Below are 27,240 nucleotides of genomic sequence, written 5' to 3' on the forward strand. Positions count from 1 at the left end.
AGTCCAAGACACAACTCAGACCCAAACAGGAAGTGCGCAGGTTTCATTTAAATCAGTTTATTCACATTCCTCCAGCCTCACTGGACAGGAACACTGAGACATCAAGTGAGAAACAGCAGGAAGAGGCCATTCAGCCCCTCTAACCATCAATGAGATGGTGTCTGCTCTCCCATCTCAGACAAATGTTTCTGCCCGATCCTCATTTCCTCGATCCCTTTGGTCTCCACACATCTGCTGGCTTCGGTTTTATGTGAGGACGGTCACTGAGGGTGGTAATTTACAGACAGTCGCCACCTTCAGAGGGGAGACATTTCCCCTCATCTCAGTCCCAGACAGTCCACCCCATTTTTCAGAGACTGGGATCCCTGGTTCAACTGGTAATGATGTTGTGCATTTCAATGTGTTCACCTCTCAGTCCTCGATTCTCTAAATGAAAGGGTTATCACATTTGATCTTTCTCCATCTGATGATGACCCACCACTCCAGGGGCCAGTCTGGTAAATCTTCATTGCACTCTCTATAACAAATACTCTCTAACCTCTTTGTTAATCCTTTATGGAATTTATTTCCATCGTCTGCAGCAATGGACGATGTTGCCATGTTGCCCCAACCACTCACCTCCCACCCCTGTCACTATTTCCACCTTCCCACCTCCCCCCTCACCTGGATCCACCTCTCACTCCCCAGCTCTTGCCCCATCCCCACCCCTCACCTCTTTTCTCTGACTATTTCCCGTCCACTCTCAGTCCAGAGGGAGGGTCTCGGCCCGAAATGTTGACGGTCCATTTCCCTCCACAGATGCTGCCCGACCCACTGAGTTCCTCCGGCAGTTTGTTCTTTGGTCTGTATAACCCGTGTTAGTATGGGGAGCGGGATTTTACACCATATTCCAGGGACAGTCTCAACAAATCCCAAATAATTGTCACTTTGCCCGGATCACTGGCCCCGCTTGTAGGGCAACAGTCTGCCGGTGTTTGCCCCCTAATGTGGTGAATCCCTCTGCTCGCCACCACCGTGGGCTCAGACATTTCCACAGATGAGCCCCTCCTGTCCCCACCGGGACAAACATCCTGTCCGCCCCGTCTCTCACCATCTTCATCCTTTCAGTAAAATCCCCCTCTCCCTCCCTCCCCGGGGAAACGGCATCAAACCGACGGGCCGAGCGGTCTCCTCCTACCTCTCAGTGATACATCAGACTCCGGCCGCAGGAGAGGCTGCACAAACGCCCCAACTTCCCTCGGAGGGAAATAGAAATCAGAAAGCGGACATTTACATTGAGATTTGTTCCGCTCTGTCCAGACTCCGGCACCGCAGCGAGAGACGAACTCAGCGGGGTAACGCCCTCTCGGCTTGTCCGCTTTCGCTATTGGGTGTAACCAGTGATTGACATTCCTGCGCACCAATGGAAAAAGCGAAGCTCTTGAAGCTTTGTTTTTCAGCGGTGGGGGAGGGGATGGTCACGTGATTGGTAGCTCAGCCGTTAAACCGATAAAGCTCGAGCTCTCCAGCGCGCGGGTGACGTAAACACCGCGCACGCGAGGGCAGGTCCCGGTGTGGGGAGCTCCCGTGTGACGTCAGTCGCGTGGATTCACCTATGTGACGTCACCCGTGGGAGAGCGCTCCCATTTGAAAACACCTGAATGGACGTTTCTGATGATTTCAGTGGGACAACAACATTAATCACGTGTTTCTTCAATGAATCCAGTGTTGTCTGATGTAAAGTCCCTGTTATGTGTCCGGCTGTGCCGTGTTGATGGTGGAGTGGGCAGCGTGGTGTTTGTCTCGATACGGGTCACACCACCAGAATTGCCAGCGGGGTCCACACACAGTCAACAGAAAATCTCTCGTCCCTGCAGTCTTTGTCTCCTGGTAAACTCAACACCCTGACAATGTGGACCATAGACACCCCTTCCTCTTTAAAGTCAGTCATTCATTCAGACAGCTGATCGCTGAGAGGAATTATATTTATTGGTCATTAAAGTTCGCCCAGATTCGTTTGGATGGATTTGATGTGGAGTTCGGGGTGTCACAGTGAATGGGCCGGACGGCCGAACTCTCTCTGTTGTCCAAACATCCTTCCAGGTGAGGCGACACTTCACCTGTGAATCTTCCGGGGTCGCCTATTGTGTCCGCTGCTCCCGATGCGGCCGCCTCTACACTGGTGACACCAGCTCCTCCGCAGTTGTGCGGGGTAGGGTTGTATTTTGGGGGGTCGGTTCAATGTTATTGTTCCCTTCTGTGCTTGGGGGTGGGTTTTGGGGTTTGATGATCGGGATGCCGTTCTTTTTGATGCGGGGGGTGGGGTGGGAGTTTGATTTTTCTCTCTGAACGACTTTCATGCTCTTTCTTTGTTTTGTGGTTGTCTGGAGAAGAAAAAAACCCGCGAGAATTGTTTATGGATACCTGCTTTCATAATAAACTGATCTTTGAACTATCCGCTCCCAGCGGGACTTCCCGGTGTCCAAACATTTTCAATTAGATTCCGATTCCCATTCCCGTCCCGACGTGTCAACCCATCGCCTCCTCTTGTGCTAAGCTGTGGTCACCCTCAGGGTCCAGGACCTGCACCTTATATTCCGTTCGGGTAACACCCCCCCCCCCCCCCCACCACCACCACCTGTTGGCAAGAATATCGATTTCTCCTTCCGGTGAACAAATCTCCCTCCCTCTCACTCCCTTTCTTCCTCTCTGACTTTTCACGTCCTCTCACGTGCTTATCACGTCTCTCTGGGGCCACTGCTCCTATTCTCCACTCTCCTCTCCTATTAGATTCTATTTTCTTCTGCTCGAGCTTTCCCACCTACCTGGCTTCACCTATCACCTTTCAGCTAGATATTTCCTCGCCTGCCCCGATTTTTTCACATAATTCCCCCATTCCATTTCAATCCTGAAGGAGGGTTCACTTTTCGATAGATGCTGCCCGGCCTGCTGAGTTCCGCCAGCATTTTTGTGTGTGTTGCTCTGTATTTCCAGCATCTGCAGACTTCGTCGTTTGTGATTTACCTCTCCGTTGTCCCTCCGCCCTCCGGCCACAGGTGGTGATGTGCAGACCTACAGCCACTGGTGGCGCCATACAGACCTCCGGCCACTATTGGCGCTACGGTGAACCTCCTGCGTCTTGCCGACCGCAGCGTTTGCCGGTGTTTTTCCTATTTGGGCGGTGGCCAGCTCCGTGTTAAATGTTTAACCTTCACGGTGACTGAATGAAGCTGCAGGTTCATGAGGGACTGTTACTGTCAGATTCGGCAGTTCTTGCGGCTGCTCATCGGACCCAGGACTGATGTTTAATATTGTGGATCTCTGAATGTTGAATCAGTTCTGTATCAAATCCCCTGTCTCAGGTACTTACTGTCTCTACCACACTCACAATGTACACTAGAAAGACCACTCGGCCAATCTGGTCCCAGCCCATATTTCTGTTCCGTATCAGTATATCAAAATCTATTCCTGCTGTTCACCTCTCACTCTCCCCGTGATGACAGGTTGCAACTGGTCACCAGTTCGTCGGAGAAGAGATTTCCCTTGAATTTCAGAGAATCACAGAAATCTACAACACATTACATGACCTTCGGCCCACAATGTTGTGCCGACCATGTAACCTACTCTAGAAACTGCCTAGAATTACCCTACCTCATAGCCCTCTATTTTTCAAGGCTCTATGTACCAATCTAAGAATCTCTTAAAAGACCCTATTGTATTAGCATCTACCACCGTCGCTGGCAGCGTATTCCGCACACAGACACCACTCTTTGTTTAAAAAACTTGGCTCTGACGTCTCCCCTGTGCCTACTTCCAAGCAGCTTAAACCCATGCCCACTCGTGTTAGCCATTTCCGTCCTGGGAAAAAAGCCTCTGGCTATCTGATGCACCATCAATAACTCTTAGAGACATGAGTCAAGGTAGGCTTTTACTGGCTGGAAGAAAGCACCGTCAGCAGCAAGCAACCACCACACAACATCCTGGAGACTGAACGAGGAGCAGTGCCTCCAATCGCCTTTATACAGGGGTTTGTGGGAGGATATATGTCAAACTCAAGGCCCGCGGGCCAAATGCGGCCCGCGGTGGAATTATCTTTGGCCCGCGAGATAATATCTAATTACTATTAAAGCTGGCCCCAGTAATCGAAGCGCCTATGGCGTATGATATGGCTAATACTGAGTTTATTCAGGTACCAGGTTTTCAGGGTTTTTAGTGTTTATTCGGCAGTCTTGCTCGGCAGTCTTCTTCATAAGAAACGGAATTTGTAAAGTGAAACACTTTGTAGTTATAGCAGAGACTGAGACACATGAGAGCAGGCTGAAAAAACGGAGGCAACGAAAGCTGCGTTCGCACGCGTCCGTCTGATCCGGCCCGCATGAAGCTGTATTTTGCTCAATCTGGCCCGTGATCTAAAATGAGTTTGACACCCCTGAAGTAGAGCATAGAATTCAACAAACTGTGCAAATGCAAATATAATTAAATATCAATGAATAATGAAAGCAATGGCTGTAACCCTGGGGATCCTCACTAGGCTGGGCCTTGAGTCCAATAAACAGCCTCCCACCATCACTCTCTGCTTCCTACCATCAAGGCAACCGTGCATCCAGTGAGCCAGCTCTCCCTGGATCCCATGTGATCTAACTTTCCACAGCAACTTCCCATGCTGAACCGTATCAAAGGCCTCACTGATGCCCATATCAGCCTCGATCCTGGGACAGACGTGTCACAGATCAGAGGGCACAAATTTAAGCAGAGGATGAAGAGGTTTAGAGGGATCTGAGGAAGAGATTTTTCACTCAGAGGGTAGTTGAAATCTGGAACACACTGTCCGAGGTGGTGGTGGAGGCAGGTCCCTTCACAACACTTACAAAGTGGATGAGCATTGAAACTGCTGAGATACAGTCGGCTATGAACCAAGTGCTGATAAGTGTAGACAGTGAGTGGATGGTCAGAACAGGTGTGGCCGGTCAAAGGCCTGTTTCTGTGCTGTGTGGCCCTCCACTCTGGACACACTAAATTAACGATGGTGGCACCACAAGGGATTGATCTCAAAACTCCACACCCCTGTCCAACCTGAAATAAACCAGACTGCACTCCTTTGTCGCCACTGCAAGTATCTGTTTCTCTCAAGGTAACATAGATTGGTCACTTCTACTGAACAACTGGCAATTGATGAAGTTCCTGTGTCTTCTTCCATTAATATTGCTTCCTCACAGCAAAACTAACCCTCTCACTGTGACAGAATCAGTGACGAAATCTGCCCCAAAACACTGTGCTTTCATCCCTGCACATTGTAACTTGAACCATCTCACTGAGGGGCTGATGGAGACACAACCCCTGCCCCTGCTTCTGACATTTTAAATACCCCCAGAATGGTTTTCTGATTCACTCTAAAGGTGATGGTACATTCAGCTCATCATCAGACCTGACAATCCATGTCTTCCTACAGCTGATCCCACCTGTTGGTGTGTCCTCTTTCCTCCACCTCCGGCGAAGCTGCATCTCCACACAAACTCCTCACTTGAGTCGACAGTCTGTACCCGTGACACAGGAAATCACATCACTGTCACTATTCCAGCTGCCACCATGCAGGAAGTGGTACCGCAACTTAAAGGCCGGACCGACAGGCTCTGGGACAGCTTCTTCACCAGGACATCAGACTGATGAACACATGCTGATTTGAGTGTACTCTATATTACATTGTCGGTTTTATTTATTATAAACTATTATAAATTACTATGATTGCACGTTGCACATTTCGATGGAGACATAACGTAAAGATTTTTACTCTTCATGGATGTAAGAAATAAAGTCAATTCAATTCAATTCCTGATTCTGTGTCTGACCTACTCGCCTCTGGGTATCCTCCATCAACAAGCTTCTTCCTCAGTCACCACCTGTGAGATTACACACAAAAAACAATCAAAACGATCTATGAGACAGCTCCTGTACCCCTCCACCCCTGAACATGTTTAAATTCTCTCCTCAGCCCCTTCCCTATTACCTTTCCCATTCAGACTCCCGATGTGCCAGCAGATCTCATAGGAGGCTGTACAAACCGGTGACCTTCTCTGATGTACAATTCAGTGACCTCGTTCCCTATCCGCACTCGCAGCCCATGACGGCTGTCCTAGATTCTGGGGCTCTGTAACACACAATTTTGTAACACGTAATCTTGTTAGCAGCGAGATTGGACAGTCATTAAAATGATTGTTGTTTCCTGAAAGGACACGCGAGCTAAGCTGTTTGATCCAATTCAACAGATCCCCCCTTGTTTACAGCTTAATTCGGCTCGGGACCCGGACCCACACTCCATTCATAATCTCTACCCACACACAGACAGAGCCGTCCCTTCACCCCAATCCCCTCGGAGAACCACAAGGGACTGATCCCACAGCCGGGGCTCGGTCGCAAAGTCAAAACCGGGGCTGAGGAGAGCCTGGAGCCTCCAGTCGAGACAAAACCGCGCTGCCCACTCAGTCAACAACGGGACACAGGACTTTACATCACACAGCACCGGATTCAGTGCTGAAACCCCAGTTTAATTTTGTTGTTCCACATCGTACGAAACAAAAGGTGTTTTAAAATTGAAGCGCTCCCCCTCACGTGACGTCACACAGGAGCCGCCACGCGCCTGACGTCACCCACGGTCTCCTCTTATCTGCATCTGCTGTCACGAGCACGGTGCCTGACGTCACACACGCGCTGCTGTGCTCGAGCTTTTTCGGTTTAACGGCTGAGCAATTAAGCACGAGCCAACGCCCCCCTCCCCGAACAGTCAACAGAGGAATTGAATTGATTGCAGAGCTGCGCTATTCCCATTGGTGCGAAGTGATGTCAATCACTGGGTACACCCAGTAGTGAAGGCGGACCAGCCGAGCGGGCGTAGAGCCGTCTCCGGCTGCAGCTGGAACTGCACGTTAAAGCGGAACAAATTTCAAAGAAAATGTCCCGCTTTTTGATTTATATCTATTTCCATCCGAGGAAAGTTGGGGGCGTTTCTGAAGCGTCTCCGACAGCCGGAGTCTGAGGAGTAGTAGGAGACCACACGATCCATCGCTCGATGCCGCTTCTCCGTGGAGGGATCACGACATAAAAAGTGAGGAGAGGGGGTATTTTATTGAAAGGATGAAAATGGTGTGGGAGGGGGCGGACAGGATGTTTGTACCGGTGGGAACAGGAGGGGCTGATCTGTGGTAACGAGCAGAGGGATTCACCACATTGTGGGGTAAACACCGGCAAACTGTTGCCTGCAAGAGGGCCAATGGTCCGGGCAAAGTGACAATTATTTGGGATTTGTTGAGACTGTACCTGGAATATGGTGTAAAATCCCGCTCCCCATACTAACACGGGTTATACAGACCAAAGAACAAACTGCCGGAGGAACTCAGTGGGTCGGGCAGCATCTGTGGAGGGAAATGGACCGTCAACATTTCGGGCCGAGACCCTCCCTCTGGACTGAGAGTGGACGGGAAATAGTCAGAGAAAAGAGGTGAGGGGTGGGGATGGGGCAAGAACTGGGGAGTGAGAGGTGGATCCAGCTGAGGGGGGAGGTGGGGTTGGAAATAGTGACAGGGGTGGGAGTTGAGTGTTTGGCGAAACACAGGGCTACAGAAGATGGAAATTAATTCCATATAGGATTACCAAAGTTTTCAGAGAGTATTTGTTACAGAGAGTGCAATGAAGATTCACCAGACTGATCCCTGGAGTGGTGGGTCATCATATGGAGAAAGATCAAATGTGATAACCCTTTCATTTAGAGAGTAGAGGACTGAGAGGTGAACACATTGAAATGCACAACATCATTACCGGTTGCACCAGGGATCCCAGTCTCTAGAAAAGTGGGTGGACTGTCTGGGACTGAGATGAGGGGAAATGTCTCCACTCCGCGGGTTGTGAATGTCTGTAAATCCCCACCACAGAGGGCGGTGAAGACTTGGTGATCGTCCTCACATAAAACAGAGGCTGGCAGATGTGTGGAGACCGAAGGGATCGAGGAAATGAGGATCGGGGAGGAACGTGTGGCTGAGATGGGAGAGCAGCCGTCATCTTGTAGATGGTTAGAGGGGCTGAAAGTCCCACCTGTTTCTCACTTGATGTTTCAGTGTTCCTGTCCAGTGAGGCCAGAGGAATGTGAATAGAAATTAGTGTTTATAAACATAGACCGATTTAAATGAAACCTGCACATTCCCTGTGTGGTCTGAATTTTGTGTTTGACCGGGATGGAAATCGAAACTCTTAACTCCGAGAACTCTGTGACCTGGCAGTGGAGGGAAAGGGATCGGGGAAGATATGGAGGGAAAATGCTAAATACGTATCCAGTGTACGTATGAAAATAGGATAGGGAAATAATGAAATGATGTGGGAAATGTGGCGGTGGATTGGGCAGCGTGTGAGCAGGGGAGCAGAGACTCCGGGTCACGTGGGTGACCCAAAGTCACGTGACCACGTTTCACCGCGGATCCGCAGCACTTTTGGGTTTGTTTCTGAGGCCCCGCCCACTGCCTGATGACGCTATTACAGATCGCGCATGCTCCGTTATTTTTTCGTTCTTTGTGGAAGCGGGTCGGCTTAGGGATCGGGATCGAGAGGGGTCCTCCACCCCTAGGGCGGGGAGCCAGGAACGGATTATTCTCTGCGGGGCAACACCAACAATTTCCCTTCGGTGAGTACTGAAGCTGGTCCCGAGCGGGGAGGTCTGACGTCGGGCAGTGAGTTAAACTCAAACAAGAGAAAATCTGCAGATTCTGGAAATGCGAGCAACGCGCACAAAATGCTGGAGGAACTCAGCAGGCCGGGTAACAGCTAGGAAAAAATTACAGTCAACGTTACCGGCCGAAACCCTTTGGCGGTTCTGGAGAATAAAAGATGGTGGGTGGGGGGCGGAGAGAAGCACAAGGCGATCGGTGAAACTTCAAGGGGGAGGGGATGAACTTCCCCGAACTGGCGGCCTCGCCTCGCTTCCTTCACAGAATCTGCCGGGGTCGGTCCGGGTTGTGAGACCTTCACACCGACCCGTCTGAGATGAGCCGCCGCTCAGCGCCTGTTGCTCTGGTCCTGTTAGCAGGATGACGTTAAACGCATTTCTATCTCTTTACTGACGGAGAATTGTATAACTTATGTTCCGTGTTATCTGAATGTACTTGCCTGTGATGCTACAAGTCAGTGTTTCTCCGTACTTGTGCACTCGACATCAAATTCAGCAGGACCTGAGAAATCTCAGTGAGATTTGATCAGTAATGATCATCTTGGCAGCTCGGTAGGTCGAATGTATGAGACAGTACACTGTTAAATGCAAAACCCTGAACAGTGCTGATGATCAGAGGGATCTCAGACTCCAAGTTCATCGCTCCCTGAAAGAGACTGCACAGATTGATCGGGTGGTTAAGAAGGCAAATGGCGTGGCTGTCTTTATTAGTTGAAGCGTTGAGTTCAAAAGTCGGGAAGTTGTGTTGCAGCTTTATAAAACTAGTTAGACCACACCTGGAGTGCCCTCATTTTCGGAAGGATGTCAGGGCTTTGGAGAAGGTGCAGAAGAGGTTTACCAGGAAATTCCATGGATTAGAGGGCATGAGCTATAATGAGAAGTTGGACAAAATTGTGTTGTTTTCTCCGGAGCTGTGCTGGCTGGAGTGAGACTGGATAGACGTTTATAAGATTACCAGAGGATTAGAACTAAATGCTAAATGGACATTGAACCCCTAAACACTACCTCACTTTTAAAATATATAGTTTTTCTGTTTCTTGCATGATTTTTAATCTATTCACAGAAACATACAAAACCTACAGCACAATACAGGCACTTTGGCCCACAAAGTTGTGCCGACATGTCCCGACCTTGGAAATTTCTAAAGTTACCCATAGCCCTCTAGTTTTCTAAGCTAGTTTTTCTCTTTTTTTCTCTCATGTCTCCAGGTACCTATCCAAAAGTCTCTTAAAAGACCCTATCGTATCCGCCTCCACCACTGTTGCCAGCAGCCCATTCCACACACTCACCACTCTCTGAGTAAGAGACTTGTCCCTGACATCCCTCAGTACCTACTCCCCAGCACCTTAAACCTGTGCCCTCTTGTGGCAACAATTTCAGCCCCAGGTAAAAGCCCCTGACTATCCACACGATCAGTACCACTCATTACCTTATGCACTTCTGTCAGGTCACCTCTCATCCTCTGTCGCTCCAAGGAGAAAAGGTCAAGTTCACTCAACCTTTTTCCATGAGGCATGCTCCCCAATCCAGGTAACATCCTTATAAATCTCCTCTGCACCCTTTCTAAGGCTTTCACATCATTCCTGTAGTGAGGCGACCAGAACTGAGCACAGTGGGGTGTGTCAAGGGTCCTATATATCTGTGACTTTACCTCTCATCTCCTGAATTCAATCCCATGATTGATGAAGGTCGATACACTGTATACCGCCTTAACCACAGTGTCAACCTGCGTGGCAGCTTTGAGTGTCCTCTGGACTCAGTCCCCAAGATCCCTCTGATCCTCCACACTGCCAAGACTTACTGTTAATGCTATATTCTGCCATCATGTTTGACTTAACAAAATGAATCACTTTACACTTAAATGGGTTGAACTCTATTTGCCAGTTCTCAGCCCAGCTGTAACCTCTGACAGCCCTCAACACTATCCACAACACCCCCAACCTTTGTGTCGCCAGCAGATTTACTAACCATCCCTCACTTCCTCATCTAGGTCATTTATAAACATCACGATGAGCAAGTGTCCCAGATATACATATACTGCATATATGTTAAACTCAAGGCCCGCGGGCCAAATCCGGCCCGCGGTGAAATTATCTTTGGCCCGCGAGATAATATCTAATTACTATTAAAGCTGGTCCCAGTAATCGAAGCGCCTACCGCGTATGATATGGCTAATGCTGAGTTTATTCAGGTACCAGGTTATCAGGGTTTTTAGTGTTTATTCGGCAGTCTTCTTCAAAAGAAACGGAATTTGTAAAGTGAAACACTTTGTAGTTATAGCAGAGACTGAGACACATGAGCGCAGGCTGAAAAAACGGAGGCAACGAAAGCTGCGTTCGCACGCGTCCGACTGATCCGGCCCGCATGAAGCTGCATTTTGCTCAATCCGGCCCGTGACCTAAAATGAGTTTGACACCCCTGATACTGTAACTGATCTAGTTATTTATTTTTATTGTTTCATTTTGTGTTTTCTTCTCTTCTGTATTATGCATTGCATTGAACTGCTGCTGCAAATTTAACACATTTCATGACACATGCCGGTGATAATAAACCTGATTCTGATTCTGAGAGGCACATTCAGAGAGCTCAGAGGTAATCTACTGTAAACAGAGTACAATTTGTCCGTAAATGTTTGAAAATGTTTTTTTTTCTGTGCACTTCTCTCACTGAATCACCTACTGCAGGTTCTAATCTGTGATTAAGACAGTGCCAAATTGTCACATCAGGGTAATGTTCCTTGAGAATTGTAGCAACACCAGATTTGACACTATGCATTACACTCACTCCGTCACTAGCAAAAGCTACAAGGTTCTGTTTCAGGTAAGAGTCATCAAACGCATGGTTATTGAGACAGTTCAATAGATGCTTAGCAATAGTTGCAGCTTTCTGATCAGGCAGTTCGATTAGATCTAAAAACATAAAATGGGGATCACCTGCCTTATCACTTTCACAGTTCAAACCACCTGCCTTATCATTTTCACAGTTCAAATAATCTATTAGGGTGGTCTTACTGCTTGTTGATTCATCCATGAGAACAGAAAATTTGACATTTATCTGCTTGATATACTGGCAAATTTTCTTTTTCATGTTAATGGCCACAGTTAAAATGCAGAAGTTTACACACATTGTAGCCAATTACATTTAAACTCAGTTTTTCACAATTCCTGACATTTAATCCTAGAAAACATTCCCTGTATTAGGTCAGTTAGGATCACTATTTTAAGAATGTGAAATGTCATAATAATAGTAGAGGGTGTAAAAGAGGTTTACAGGATAATGTCTAGATTAGAGTACATGAGCTATAACGAGAGGTTGGACAAACTTGTGTTGTTTTCTCCAGTTACCCGGGCTCGTCAAAAATGTGTAGACTTCTCTTCATTTGCATTCAGTGATCCAAACCAGGAGTCCGGGCTGTCTATTTTTGCAGAATTGAAAAGGAAGTCCCACCAGCAGGTCACTTGAGGCTTTTTACCGCAGATCTGGCCTGCCCTCTGTTTTGTGATGCAAGATCAGGTGGTGTGTTCGCACAGTCTCCGGATGGGTGGTGATGCTTCCTCTGTGTTGTGTTGGGACATCTGATGTTGGCCACTGAGTCCCGTTAACTTCCCTCAACTGGCCTCGCTTCCTTCAGCTTTATGGCTGTTGTTTCTCCCCAATTGTGGTGGGTGAGAAAGAAGAACGTCCCAGGTTGTGGGGATCTTTGATTTCACTGCCTGCTTTACCGAGGGACTGGGAGGCCTAGGGGGGAGAATGGTTTCTGTGATGTGCTGATCTGTATCCAAAGGTCTCTGCAGTTCCTCGCAGTCACGGGCAGAGCAGTTACCATGCAAAACCTGAACTGTCCAGATGGGAAAGTTTCTATGGTGTGTTGATAAAAATGTGGTGAGGGTCAAAGTATATGTGGCAAAGTTCTTGTTGTTTGTTCTAACTTTGTCATTTTAGAATCTTTCATACGGTAGTGTATGCTGTTAATTCAGTATCTGTGTATTGATCACTGATTGTCCTTGATCCCTTCTCCCACCTGGTTCCATCTGCTCATTCTCTGCCTATCTTGTTCAAACTCTGTCCAGTCTCCTCACTCGCACTTCAGTGATATACATCAACCATCTGGGTCAACCTCGGTCCACCCTGTATCCCACCTCCGCAATGTTATATATCAGCAATCTTTCTTTTAACCTGTGTCTTCATTGTGAAGTGTTCTTTTGCACCTTTGGCCTCGCTGAGTTATTTCCAGAATCGGTTTTTGTTAGCTGGAATGACGGAGGGTCATCAGGTACCAGTTGTGTTGTGCATTGGTGTGGAGGTGCTAGTTTTTGAATAGTGACTTGGTGACACATTATAGCATTTTACTGGCAGCAAGGAGTACTGGGAGAGTTGGTGCTTGGGCTATAATCCTGCGATCAGCATTCCAGGCATATGGAACTGTTGGTGTTTTGGCTTTGACTTTGGTTAGTGCTTCTACAGATGGGGCTGGATGCTCGTCCTTCTGCAATGAAGAAGATATCTCGAGAAGCTGGACATTGGTTGTGGGGAAATCCCGGATTGCACTACCCAGTCTGAGATGTGCTGACGATATGTGAGACTCTCAGGGTGGGTAAGTGGCAGGTTCAGCTGTGTGACTCTGTGAGGTTGGATATCACAGTTTTAGATCCAAGTAAAATGCCCTTGGGGATCAAGCTGTCAGGCAGTGGGAATCAAACAGAAACTCAAGATACTGGGCATCTGTACTAAAAACTGAAAATGTTTGAAGCCATTCTCATGAAACGTTATTAACCTGAACTGCAAGGATTGTTCCTCTCCCTACAGCTGTTCCTTACCTGCTGAGTGTTTCTGGTAATTCCAGCTTTTTAGTACATTCACCCTGGAATGGTTTATATTTCCTGAAATGGATCTCTTTGAACCTGGAAACAGAAATGGCTCGTTCTGTGATGGTAGAAGAGTGAAGAAAGCACAACTTTGCCTGCAAATTACCCTGGTACCAATTTGTCTCTTATTCCTGGAAATGTGTGCAGAACAGTTGTTGCTAACAAGGTTTGCAAGAATAATATCAGCAATGATTGACTTTATGTATGAGGAGCACTTGATGGTTCTGGACTTGTGTTCAATAGAGTTCAGAGGGATGGTGGGGGTGGTGGAGGGATGTATGGTTAAGTAAACCTACCGAATGCTGAAAAGCCTGGATACAGTGGACATGGAGAGGATGTCTCCATTAGACAGAGAATCTGTGATCTGACAGCACAGTCTCGTAAAAAAGATGTTTCTCTTTAAAACTGAGATGTGAAAAAATATTTGCCCAAAGGATGTCTGATCTGTGGAATTTGTCGCCGCAGATGATGGTTGAGGCTGCCATTTGCGTATGTTTATGAGAGAGATTAATATATTGATGATTGCTAAGTCACTTTAGGGTCACAGTGGGAAGGCAGGAATATGGTGTTTGAATAAAAATCAGCCATGGTTGAGTGGTGGGGCAGACCAGATGGATTGAATCACCTAATTCTGTTCCTGTGTCTTATGTCTTACCATGACTGAATGACGGCTCCTTCTTATCCCATATCGTTTTGTGACGTGTGAGGGACAATAAAAGATTGTTCACTGAGATCATTATATCTGCCGTCAATGTTTACATTTCAGTGAGTTTTGCTCTTAGTAACATTAAGCAGAAATGTTTGGTTCTTTTTATTGTTATTGTGCTTCATTATCTTTCATGTTAAAGTTAGACCTGGGGTGAGAGATTTATTGGAAGAAAAACCCCAACTGGAAGGAAACCATGACTGAAGACGAGGGAACAGCAAGAAGTGAACCAGCCCGAGGATTGAGAGCATCAACTGGAGAGAACCCATCTGACTCGGAGATTCCAGTGATTCATTCAGGAGAAAGTTTGGTGAGTCTCATTTACTCAATCACTGGTCATTTAGACAGTACATACCTGTACAAGGGAAGGTAGGGAATAGTTGGAGTGAGACTGAATGTGCCCAGCAGAACCAGTTATGCCTCTGTCAGACACAGTTGCAATCACTCCGGGTCTGGTAATGTGCTTCCAGCAGCTCAGTCCTTTAAAGCCACTCCCATTCTGTGGAAGTCGAATCTGGAAAAAGTCACTCAGAGACCGTATAAATACAAACTCTTTACTCCAAGCACCCAGGCCTTACTCAGTTAGTCGCTCAAACAGGAACAGTCTATGACTGTTGCTGCCCAATCCACTAACTGACTAACAATACCCCTTACAGCACAGATATATCCGTCCAGATACTCCCCACACAAGACAGGCTGGAGCCAAAGTTATTTACTACATGACAGCCCCTGAAGACAATTTACAAAATAGTCATAATGGCATACACACACAGACTAGACTGAAGCTGTCCTATCTCTACGCATGAGTGCACAAGGAGATAAGCATCTTGAAGCCCTATCTATCTTCCCTCAAGAAGAAATACGGCTCAGCATGGCTTAGCACATCTGTTGAATATCAGCAGTTTCTTTCAGAAAAACAGGCTGCTCTTGTTTAACAAAGTGTTAACCCTTTTACATACATTATCATTCCTTCCTTTTGATCATTATGTACAACTATTGGGCCATAATGCAATATCATGCCCAACATATTACCTAACAGGTCTTCAACCCTTCGGTGAACCCATGTAAATCCTACCCTACTTTCTTGATGCTGTCAATCTCCTTGGCAGTGTGCTCGGAAAGGGATGTAATGTTAATGGACTCATCAGGGATATAAGTGCAGCATTCTATGTTACTAATAGCACAGGTTCCCCCTTTCTCAGTGAGGATAAGATCTAAAGCCAAATGATTCTGTAGGACTGTTTGCTGGATTGCACTCATTTCAGTGGATATTTCTGTTACTTGGGTCTGTGTTTCTGTCAGAGCTTCTGCAGTATTGTGGCCAGCTCCTCAAGTGCTGTAGCCAAATTGATTATCTCTGGTGAATTCCTGGCTACTCCATAGGAGAGAAAAGTGATCATCCAAAATCGCTCAGTCTCAGTTATTCCTCTCCGCTGCTGGGCACCTGCAAGTATGGCCAGGATGCATGTTTCCCAGTCTAGGAAGTTCTGTTTGGTGGGAGCCTGAGATACCATCCCTCAGAACGCTGACAGCCACAGTCATCTCTGACTGGACCGCAGTTCCTCATCTCACTTCCCCGGGTGTTATTTGAGAAAGCCCAGGCTGAGAGTTCCTCACTGTGGTTGAGTGGGATTACTGTCATTGGAATCATAGTTTTTCCATGCTGTGGAATTTTGACACAAACCCAGCAGGTTCTACATTTTTGGCATAGGTGGGGCAGAGTGACAGAAAAATGTTAATGTGGGGGCCCCTGGATGCTGGGGTGAGCCCTCTCAAAGACAAACACAAACACCACAATCAACCAATACATTTTCCTTTAGTCCGAGAGAGTCCTTCTACTCAATTCCTTCAGTAGCACATTTGTAGTCTGTTTGATTTATCCACTGAGATTGCTCTTCGTGGAGTGGTCAGTAACACCTGATATGGTTGCTCCACCGAGATCCGAGTTTCCCACAATCCCAGTTCTTGATCAGGACAATATTCCCAGGTCCTATGGTGGGATAGTCACTCCTCTGTGCGGGGTAGTTCTCTTCCTTGTAAGCCTGTTGTACCTGTGAATGTAATGCTTGGAGAATTTTGGTTGGTTGGCATATATATTTCCCCATCACTTCCCCTAGGGTATGCAAATCCAATTTTGCTGGTAGACTTTCTGGGAGCAATGGTACACAAGTCCCCAGGGTGTCCTCATGGGCCATCCATACATGATTTCAGCTGGTGACAGCCCTCTTTTCCCCTGTGGGGTAACCCTCATGTAGAATAGGCTAGCAATACGACCTTCAACCGAGTGAGTCCAGTCTCCGCTGTTGGTTTGGCTAATTTACTCTTCAAAGTGCCATTGACTCTTTCCACTAAGCCAGCGGCCCATGGGTGGTGTACACAGTGGAAATGTTGCTTGATAGCTAGGTTGTTACATATCTCTTCATTTATTTTCGCCACAAAGCGTGGGCCATTGTCAGAGCTCAGCATCTGTGGCAGGCCGTACCTGGGAGTTATTTCCCGTAATAATACCTTATCAACAGTCATAGCAGTATTACTGGTAGTTGGAATAGCTTCAATCCATCTACTGAACACATCTATAATAACTAAGCAGTATCTATAGCAATTTACTCTAGACAATTCAATAAAATCAACTTGTAGACACGAAAAAGGTCCACCTGTCAAGGGAGTCATACCCGGTGTGCAGGGTACAGTTTACCAACCATTCCCTCCTTTCCCAGATGCGTACAGTAATGTATATTACAAATCAGTATTGGTGAAAACTGTGTAGGAACACAAACCTGTCCCGCTGGGGTGATCCAGAAACCTCGGTCGGGGTCTTTCTGGCACCCCACCTGGAACTACAGCTTGCACTCCTCCTCAGAGGCGTCCCCCTGAAAAGTACGTACCTCCCACATGTCTGGCAAACCCGTTCTGCTTAAGTCACGGAAGGTTGCTTGACTGGAATCCCTGTTTCGTCAAGGTGTAAGTGAGGAACCCTAGGCTCTTTGGCTTGAACCCAAGGCAAACCCTCACGGTGGTATGGGGAACCACCAGTCCTCTCTGTCGCCAAAGGAAATCCGGAACTTTGGCCAGAAATTCACTGCCCTCTCTTCCTTTAGCCTCTCCAATCACCGTGACTGGGAACTAATGGTCCTCGAGGGGTGCATAGTATTGGCTTAACTTAGTTGAGCACCCCATAGGGTCGTAGCACAGAGTCACATGATAGTTGGCCGCTGCCAGAAGGGGTTCAAACGCAGTGGAGTCCAGATTAAGTGCCACCATTGGGTGGTCAGAAACTGGGGAAGATGTCTGGTGGTGACTGAAATGAAACGTCACGCTGGTTCCCCCGGAATTCCATCTGCAGAACCCAGACGGACTGATTGTGGCGTCTGATGGCTGAAATACCTTTTCTACTATTATTTCCTGATTGAGAGTGTTTGTGATTGCCCCCACATCAATCAGAAACAGAATTGGAATTCCAGCAACCTGCAATATTACATTAAGCTCTTCCTGAGAGGTGGTACTCACGGTAGGAAGCATCCTTGCTCGTCAATTTCTAAACAGGTCGTTGTCCCCACCTGTCCCTTGGTAGGTTTTTGTTCCCATTTCTGATCCCCAGATATAACCCGCGTCCTTCTTCCTGCTGAACATATTCACTTTTAGTATTAGTTCCCTTCAGGGTTGATCAGGATTCGAAAGCCCGGTCACAATAATATGTCAAAGCTCGTCACATTCGATTTCGGTCATTGTCAGGCCAATCCATATAATTTGTTTTAATCATGTTGGCTAACCTAGTTGGTAAGCATTGGAGGAGTAAGTCATTAAACCTGGGGTACAGATTCCCATCTTTAAAGGCATGGTCTCCTACAGAAGGGCTACAGCAGGCCTCAAATCTCTCCCAATAGTCTGGTCTCAATTTCCCAGGCTTTGGTTTGCATTCAAGTACTTTAGTGATGTTTACAGGTTGCTGGAGAGCCCTTTCCAAGGCTTGAATAATCTGGTCTGTCTGTTCATTCTCATTATGGTTTCCCGCCTGTAACTCCTGACAGGTTTGGTATCTCAATTCTGCTTTCCATTTCCACTCCTCAGCAGCTGAGAGAATCGTGCAGCAGAGACCGAATAAATCTTGTGGGGTGACATTAAACATTTGTATAGTACTGCGGACACACTGAGCAAACTGTGCTGGTTTTTCTTTTCTATCTGGGACCTGATTCATGATCATTATCAGTTCTGGAGGCTTCCAGGGTGCATACACAGGAATCACTGAGGGCTGCCCCTCCTCCTGCTCATGGATTGGGCAGCATTCGGGTGGGCAATTGTCTTTGTGGAGCCATTAACTGGGGTTTTATTGGATTCTTCCCTCCCTGTCTCAGAATAATTCTAGGTATTCGCTTTCTGGATCTCAGGGTATAGGGACCTCCCATTCCCTGCCACCGCTGTCTTACACGAGCCGTCTCTGTCTCTGAGGTGGGTGGGGGGGGGGGGGATACGGTGGGTGCCCATTCCTCATCACGGTTACTGTCCTCAAACAGGGTTGGTATGCCAGACATAGGTTTGGGATCCCTTGTTTCCCTATCAGTTCGAACTTCAGAGTGAAATTCCTGCCCTTCTCTCCTATCTAGGCCGGCCTTGGTTTGATTACGTTGTTTTTCCTGCTCTCGTTTGTGGCTCCCATCCAGCCATTCACGTTCCGCTGTTAGCGTCTCCCAACCTTTGGCGTTCCTTCTGCGGTACATAATTGTATCCCTTTCTCACATGCATTATCCCTCCAACTTGCTAATAATATATTGTTCCACTTTACTTCTGCCTTTTTCTTCAAATCCCTTTTCAACAATTTCCACTTCTTTCCACATTTCTTTCTCCATATCAAATTTACTGCTTGTTTTCATGAGGTAATATCCCTGGTTCCTCCCCAGTGGCCACATTTTGTTCCCCAATTTCTTATTCAGCGCTGCACTCAACATTCGCAAATCTTTTTCCTTGTCTGGAAAACTGTCACTCATATTGTGTAGGGCTGCTCCTGGCCCATTCAAAGCAATTGACGGCAATTGACCCATGTTTTCCAAGTAATATACCCTGCTGGTACCCCCTGCCCACATAATAAATTTACCCAGCACATCTGCCTCCAGCCCACTTAGTAAAATTTTGCCTACCTTATACAAGTCTCCCGACAGATTCTTTCTCGATCTCATCAAGGTATGCGAACAGCCTTGGGCGAGGGACCGTACCTCCAAAGGAACTAACGGAAAACGACAAAAGATAAAATATCTATTGGGCGCCCAGTGAGTCTCCGCAGTCCCCAAAGTGGTCCAGCTGCTTACTCAGCCCGTCTGCTTGGCACTCCCTATATTGGTATCCTGTTGGTGACGCTAAATGTTAAAGTTGAATCTGAATAAAACTTGGGAGACCAGCTTCTTTTCATCACCGAGGGACCAGCTATCATCACCACAGTTTATTGTGCATTCTCCTGTAGGAGTTTGAGACCCAGTTGTCAAAGGGAAGGCACGTAAGCACTGCCACCTTCTGACAAGTGGACTGACTCAGTCAGGTTACAGCCATATATTTATACATAGTAAACCCCAGACATTACTATTGCAGGATGTTATTTGAACTGGTACGCCCACTAAGTCTGTTGGTGCAAAACTTTATTACATAGATAAGAGCGTTCTCTAAATTAAGGTTTTAATTACAGATGGATATACTGTCCAGTCATCAGTTATTCCCTTTGCAAGGCCCTGACTTAATTACAGACAGATGTTGATCCCTGTCCTTATCGTCAAGCCCTCCTCCCTTTACTCAAACGAGGGTACAATGTATAATGTTATCAACTAATGAGGGTACAATGTATAATGTTATCAGCTCTCAGTGAGTCTCTCTGCAAGCTGCAGAGAACCGATAATGAGTCTGTCTTAGCTAACTGTTGAAGACAGTTCAAAAATTCCTTTTCAGTCTCAATTATTCTTATAGCCAGAGGTTACATAGGTTCAAAATGATTTTCTTTTTCTTTATATTCTCAATTCCTCATGAGGGCTCAGCAGAAACATTTATGTCCAATACAGAAACTGGTGTTACCTGCGTATATTGTGGCAAGGCAAATATTGCTGGAGAATTTACAAGTGGGAAGAAGTGGACTGATATTTGGAAATCTGACTTTTAAAGTGTAATTTAGCAAGGAAACCACAGATGGACAATGTCCAAAAGCTCTGGTGATAAAATCCTTTATTGCCCATTACAGGCCTGCTACAGAGGTTGTGTCAGAGTGCAAATGAACTGGATCGAACCATTCGGAGATCGAAGTTCTTATCAACAGTGATTTGCTAGCTGTTAAAATGAATACCTCTCTATATAAAATTCACCGTGCACATGTTGTCACTGGGTTAAAAAAAAAAGCACTGTACAAGATTTATGTGCACACTGGTCATTACAAATTAGAGGGTACATTGGTGGGAAGGTGGGGAGACCTCCAGTGGCCCTGGTGCCCTCGCCTACAAGATGTGCATCCTGCTGCAGTTTGTAAACCTGCACTTTAAGGTGTTGGAACTGGAAATGGATGAATTCCAGATCATCCAGGAGTTGGAGGTGGTGATAGATATGACATGAAGAGAGGTGAGTTACACCCAAGGTGCAGGACACAGGAAACTGGCTGAGAGTCAGTAAGGGAAATGAGGTTAAATAAACATTGCAGAGTACTCTTGTTGCTATCTCGCACAACAGCAGGTGGACCACCTTAGAAACTGTTGGTAGGATTACCTTTCAGAGGAGAGTCAAAGGGATGATCGGGGATTCATTACTTAGGGGAACAGGACAAGAGGGGATTAAATAAATGTGCATTGTGTAATTTATAGGAATTTAAAATAAATAGTTTGTACATAGGACAGTCAATATAACATAAAAATGCATTGTATCAGCATGAATTAATCAGTCTGATGGTCTGGTGGAAGATGATGTCCCAGAGTCAGCTGGTCATTTTGCTATGGTACTGTTCCCTGGATGGGAGCAGCAGGGCAGTTTGTGGTTGTGGTGAATTGGGTCCCCAGTATCCTTTGGGCCCTTTTTACACACCTGTCTCTGTAAATGTCTTGAAAAGTGGGAAGTTCACATCTGCAGATGTGCTGGGATGTCCGCACCACTCTCTGCAGGTTCCTGTGATTAAGGGAAGTACAGTTCCCATACCAGGCAGTGATGCAGCCAGTCAGGATGCTCTCAATTGTGTTTCTGTAGAAAGTTCTGAGGATTTGGGGCTCCATCCCAAACTTCTTCAACTGTCTGAGGTGAAGGAAATGCTGCTGTGCTCTTTTCACAACACAGCTGGTATGTACAGACCATGTGAGATCCTTGCTGATGTTTATGCCGAGGATCTTAAAGCTGTTCACCCTCTCAACCCCAGATCCATTGATGTCAAAAGGGGTTAGCCTGTATCCATTCCTCCTGTCCTCACAATCAGTTCCCTTGTTTTTGTGACAATGAGGGAGAGGTTGTTTTCTTGACACCAGTCAGATGTTGTTCAGACCACAGATAGAGTCAGCAATCAAATGGTTGAGCACGGTGCGATGAAAGTGCTGAGCTGTGTATATCACAATGCAAGAAGCATCGTAGGAAAGCCAGAAGAGCTCAGGACAGAGAATTATGATACTGAAATTATGATTATGAAATATGACCATGCCAAGAGACAAAGGTTGATCCAGTAAATTTTAACTTCCGTATATTGACTGGGACTCCCATACTGTAAAAGGACCAGATGGGATAGAGTTTGTCAAATGTGCCCTTAATCAGTACATAGAATTCCCAAATTAGAAGTGTGCAACAAGCTATTAGGAAATGATCCAGGGCTGGTGACAGAAATTAGTGATCATAAAGCCATGAAATTGAAAATAAAGATGGAAAAAGAGAGGTCTGGACCACGGGTTGAGATTCTAAATAGGAGAAAGGTCAATTTTGATGATATCAGAAAGGATCTGACAAGTGTGGTTTGGGACAGGCTGTTTTCTGGCAAAGGAGTACTTGGTAAGTGGGAGGCCTTCAGAAGTGAAATTTTGAGGGTGTGGAGTTTGTATGTGCCTGCCAAAATAAAAGCTGAAAGGTACCTGGTGCAGAGTATCTTGATTTTCAAGATATATTGAGGCCCCGGATATTTTGTTGCTCTAAATGCCTCAGACTGTTGGGTGCTACCAAGACTCATTAATGACTACAATATCATGATTCCACGCACTGAGCTCATCTGACTTGTTATTTAGTCATCTTCTGTTGGTTTCTAAATGCTTCTCAATAGTTTTTGCTCTTTTGTTTGCCCTCTCTTTGGCTTTTATTTATGCTTTGGCTTCTCATTTTAGCCACAATTGTGTCCTTCTGCCTTTCAAATGCTTCCACTTCTTTGGGATGTATCTATCACTCAGCTCCCGAATTGATCCCAGAAACTCCAGTCATTGCTGCTCCATTCTCACTCCTACCTTTTCCAGTCCAAACAAGTTTGTCTAGCTTCTCTGTCATAGAAACATGGAAAGTTCAGTATGGAAACAGGCTATTTGGCTATTTGCTGAAAAAACATTTAAGCTGTCTAATGCAACTGCCTGCCACTGTGACTATTGCCCTCCATACCCCTACCATCCAGGCTCCCATCCAAACTTCTTTGAAATGGTGAAACCGTGCTCATGTTCACCACTTGTGCTGGCATCTCATTCCACACACTCATGACCATTTCAGTAAAGAGCTTTTCCAAATGTTTCCGTTAAATTTTCACCTTCCCTACTTACCCACGACCAACCCACATAATCTCAGTGGAAAACGCTGCTTGCCTTTACCCTATCTATACTCATATAATTCCAGCAAATCCTCAAAGCAATGTATAATTTCCTTGTTAATGTTTAGAGCATGTTTTAGAAGTATAAGATGATGAGGGGCATTAAGCGTGCGGATAGCCAGAGGTTTTTCCCAGTGTTGAAACAGCTAAAACGAGAGGGCGTAGTTTTAAGCTGCTTGGAAATAGATACCAAGAGGATGTCAGGGGTTGGTTTTTTACACGGAGAGTGGTGGGTGCATGGAATGCACTGCCGGCTATTTCTGTGAGAGTTTTTCAGTTACTGTGGGGCCAGGCACCCATGCAGCTCAGTGGGAATTGGGAATAATACCAATTTAGAGAGTCAAACTGAGCCAGGTCACAGATTGGAGATGGCAGAAAAGCCCCATTCTTATAGAGACAGGAGGAGCATCAGAGAATTTGATGGTCATTCCAGATACTAGCACTGTGCCCAGTTAGAAGATGACTTCTCCAACATGTGTTGAACATCACTGTAACAGTGTGATGCCAGATCACACCTTGGCAACTCAAGTGATCTCATCTGAAATGTTGACCTTCACCCACTGATGGATTTTGTAAATCTTTTTACAGGTTAAAAATGACAAGAAATTTGTCTATGGGAATCTCAAACACGACACACCAGTTTTGCTGTCTCTGCCCAGATACTTAAGAAGTGGAGCAAGGGATTCACTCAGTCATCACAACTGAAGGTACATCAGAGAATTCACACTGGCGAGAGGCCATTCACCTGGTTCACTCAATCATCTGACTGACTGGAACACCCATCATTTTACAAAGGGGGAACCCCTTCATCTGCTTAGACAGTGGGACTGGATTCAGTTGGTCATTTCAACTGAAGGTACATCAGCAAGTTCACACTGAACAAGGCCATTCACCTGTTCTGTTTGTGAGAAGGGATTCAGTTGATCTTCCCACTTGTGGACACACCAGTCAATTCACACTGGGCACAGGCTGATCATCTGCTGATTTTGTGGGGGAGGATTCACCCGATCATCTGACCAAATGGCTCACCAGCGAGTTTACACCGGGGAGTGGCCGTTCACCTGCTCGGACTGTGGGAAGGGATTCACTTGTTCATCTAAACTGAAGTTACATCAGCGAGTTCACACTGGACAGAGGCCGTTTACCTGCTCAGTGTGTGGGAAGCGATTCACTCAGTCATCTCACCTACAGAGACACCAGTCAGTTCACACTGGGGAGAGGCCGTTCACCTGCTCAGACTGTGGGAAGGGATTCACTTGCTCATCTGAACTGAAGCTACATCAGAAATTTCACTCGGGGGTGAGGCCATTCACCTGCTCAGTCTGTGGGAAGGGATTCACTTTGTCATCTCAGCTACTGAGACACCAGTCAGTTCACACCAGAGAGAGGCCATTTATCTGCTCAGACTGTGGGAAGGGATTCATTGAATCATCCTCCCTCCAGAGACACCAGTCCGTTCACACTGGGAAGTGGCGGTTCAGCTGTTCAGACTGTGGGAAGGGATTCAATCGGTCATCTCACCTACAGACACACCAGTCAGCCCACACAGGGAAATGGCCGTTCACCTGCTCAGACTGTGGGAAGGGATTCAATCGGTCATCTCACCTACTGAGACACCAGTCAGCCCACACAGGGAAATGGCCGTTCACCTGCTCAGACTGTGGGAAGGGATTCATTTGGTCATCCACCTTAAAGGCACATCAGCGAGTTCACACCAGGGAGAGGACATTCACCTGCTCAGAGTGTGGGAAGGGATTCATTCGGTCATCGACCCTAAAGGTACATCAGCGAGTTCACACTGGGGAGAGGCTGTTCACCTGCTCAGACTGTGGGAAGGGATTCATTCGGTCATCCGACCTACTTGCACACCAGTCAGTTCACACTGGAGAGAGTCCGTTCACTTGCTCAGACTGTGGGAAGGGATTCACTCGCTCATCTGAACTGAAGGCACACCAGTCAGTTCACACCGGAGAGAGGCCGTTCACCTGCTCCGACTGTGGGAAGGGATTCACTCGGTCATCACAACTGAAGGTACATCAGAAAATTCACACTGACGAGAGGCCGTTCACCTGCTCAGACTGCGGGAAGGCATTCAGTCGGTCATCTGACCTAATTGCACACCAGTCAGTTCATACTGGGGAGTGGCCATTCACCTGCTCAGACTGTGGGAAAGGATTCACTCAGTCATCCACACATAAGGCACACCAGCGAGTTCACACTGGGAAGCGGCCGTTCTCCTGCTCGGACTGTGGGAAGGGATTCACTTGCTCATCCCAACTGAAGGTACATCAGCGAGTTCACACTGGGGAGAGACCATTCACCTGCTCGGACTGTGGGAAGGGATTCACTTGCACATCCCAACTGAAGGTACATCAGCGAGTTCACACTGGGGTGAGGCCATTCACTTGCTCAGACTGTGGGAAGCGATTCACTTGCTCATCCTATCTGAAGGTACATCAGAGAGTTCACACTGGGGAAAGGCCGTTCACCTGCTCACAGTGTGGCAAAGGATTCACCGGATCATCCCAACTACAGAGACACCATCAAGTTCACACTGGGGAGAAGCGGTTTACCTGCTCAGACTGTGGAAAGAGATTCAGTCAGTCATCTCACCTACAGACACACCAGTCAACTCACACAGGGAAATGGCCATTCACCTGCTCAGACTGTGGGAAGGGATTCTCTCACTCATCTCAACTGAAGGCACATCAGCCAGTTCACACTGGGGAGAGGCCATTCACCTGCTCAGACTGTGGGAAAGGATTCACTCAGTCATCCCACCTACGGAGACACCAGCGACTTCACACTGGGGAGAAGCCGTTCACCTGCTCAGAGTGTGGGAAAGGATTCACTCGGTCATCCGAACTACTTGCCCACCAGTCAGTTCATACTGGGGAGAGGCCATTCACTTGCTCAGACTGTGGGAAGGGATTCACTCGGTCATCCAATCTACTGAAACACCAGCGAGTTCACACTAGGTAGAGACCGATTTCCTGCTCAGACTTCAGGAAGAGATTCTCTCAGCCAATTCAACCAAATGTGCATCATTGAGTTCACACTGTGGAGAGGCCGTTCACCTGCTGTGAATGTGGGAAGGGATTCACTCAGTAATCTAACCTTGTGACACACTACTAGGTTCACACTGGGGAGAAAGTTTCAATAAGCTGCATGCTGGATATTTGTCCATCACCGTTGCTGAATGCAATTTCGAGAGTGACTGTCGGTGCTGAACTCTGCAATTTTTGCTGCTGCTCCTCACACCCAGTTCTGCACCCTGGTCACTGGGCATGGGAGGGGTTTCTTCTGCTGTACATTCACCTTTAATGGGACTGATGTTTAATATTCTGGATCTGAGACAAATAAATCAGTTGTATTTTAAACTCTGTCTCTGGTACTTAGTAAATTTATAACACAACTAGTGTACAGTAGACAGTCTACTCAGGCTGGCTGGATCCTGTAAGTGATTCAGTTCCTCAACAGGCCTTTTAATTCCTCCCCTGTTGTTCACTGCTTGCTCTCCCTGTGAGATGTTTTTCAAACAGTCACCATTCTGTGGGTGAAGAGGATTCCCTTGAATTTTCTGCAGACTGAAGCAGTCGAGCTGACTGCAGTTCTGTCTGAGGTGTTCTTTGGCCCTCAAATCTCTGCACTGTGGAAGAATGGCATTGGGATTTAACCTCCTTATTCACGGCTCATTTCCGCATTATGAGTCATTTTGCCTGCTTCTAAAGGGTTGCTGGAAAACACCACTGTCCTCTAAAGACTGAAAGCAGAATGGGAAACCATTAGTTGGATGTTCAACAGAACAGGGTCAGAAACCAGAGGCGGGTCTGCACAAGGCAGAGTTTGGGGCTCTGGATGCTGGTTAAGGTAAGAGTAACACAGATATACTTTCAAATCTAACTCCTGGATAAACAATCAGCAATTACATTGTCAGTCCCCTTTACATGTTGTATTTTAATATTGAATTCTTCTAACAACAGACTGCAACTTAATAACCACCTATTTTTATTCTTCATGTTAGTCAAAAATACCAATGGGTTGTGATCAGTATAAACTATCAATGGCTTCTGTGCCGGACAAATGCAAACCTCAAAATGCTGTAATGCCAGAATAACCGGGTTACCAAACCAGCAGAAATGGAACGATACGTTGGAGTCTGGTGCTACTGTAACGAAAGGTGTTTATTAGTAAACTAAGTAATACA

The 27,240-nt window shown here is 46.7% G+C and overlaps 1 protein-coding gene and 1 long non-coding RNA gene across 3 annotated transcripts in view; both read left to right on the plus strand.

The window, feature by feature from the left end:
- Positions 1 to 8,495: 8,495 nt before the first annotated feature.
- LOC140723202 (uncharacterized) overlaps positions 8,496 to 27,240 on the plus strand; it is a 30,312-nt gene continuing 11,567 nt past the window's right edge. The window contains exons 1-2 of one of the 2 annotated variants that reach the window (XR_012097829.1): positions 8,496 to 8,644; positions 14,404 to 14,567. This is a non-coding gene — a long non-coding RNA (uncharacterized lncRNA). Of the gene's footprint in view, positions 8,645 to 14,399; positions 14,568 to 27,240 lie in introns of both variants that reach the window. The other variant, XR_012097828.1, reaches the window with a different exon arrangement.
- On the plus strand, positions 23,747 to 26,892 carry LOC140723201 (uncharacterized). Its single transcript, XM_073037811.1, has one exon. It carries the CDS (start codon positions 24,054 to 24,056, stop codon positions 26,013 to 26,015), a length of 1,962 nt encoding a protein of 653 aa, XP_072893912.1. The 5' UTR covers positions 23,747 to 24,053; the 3' UTR covers positions 26,016 to 26,892.

The sequence above is a fragment of the Hemitrygon akajei genome, unplaced genomic scaffold (assembly GCF_048418815.1).
Source record: "Hemitrygon akajei unplaced genomic scaffold, sHemAka1.3 Scf000104, whole genome shotgun sequence".
In the NCBI taxonomy this organism is placed as follows: Eukaryota; Metazoa; Chordata; class Chondrichthyes; order Myliobatiformes; family Dasyatidae; genus Hemitrygon; species Hemitrygon akajei.

What these genes read in the sequence shown, in the direction of transcription:
- LOC140723201 (XM_073037811.1), top strand. Translation starts at nt 24,054, where the DNA reads ATGGCTCACCAGCGAGTTTACACCGGGGAGTGGCCGTTCACCTGCTCG.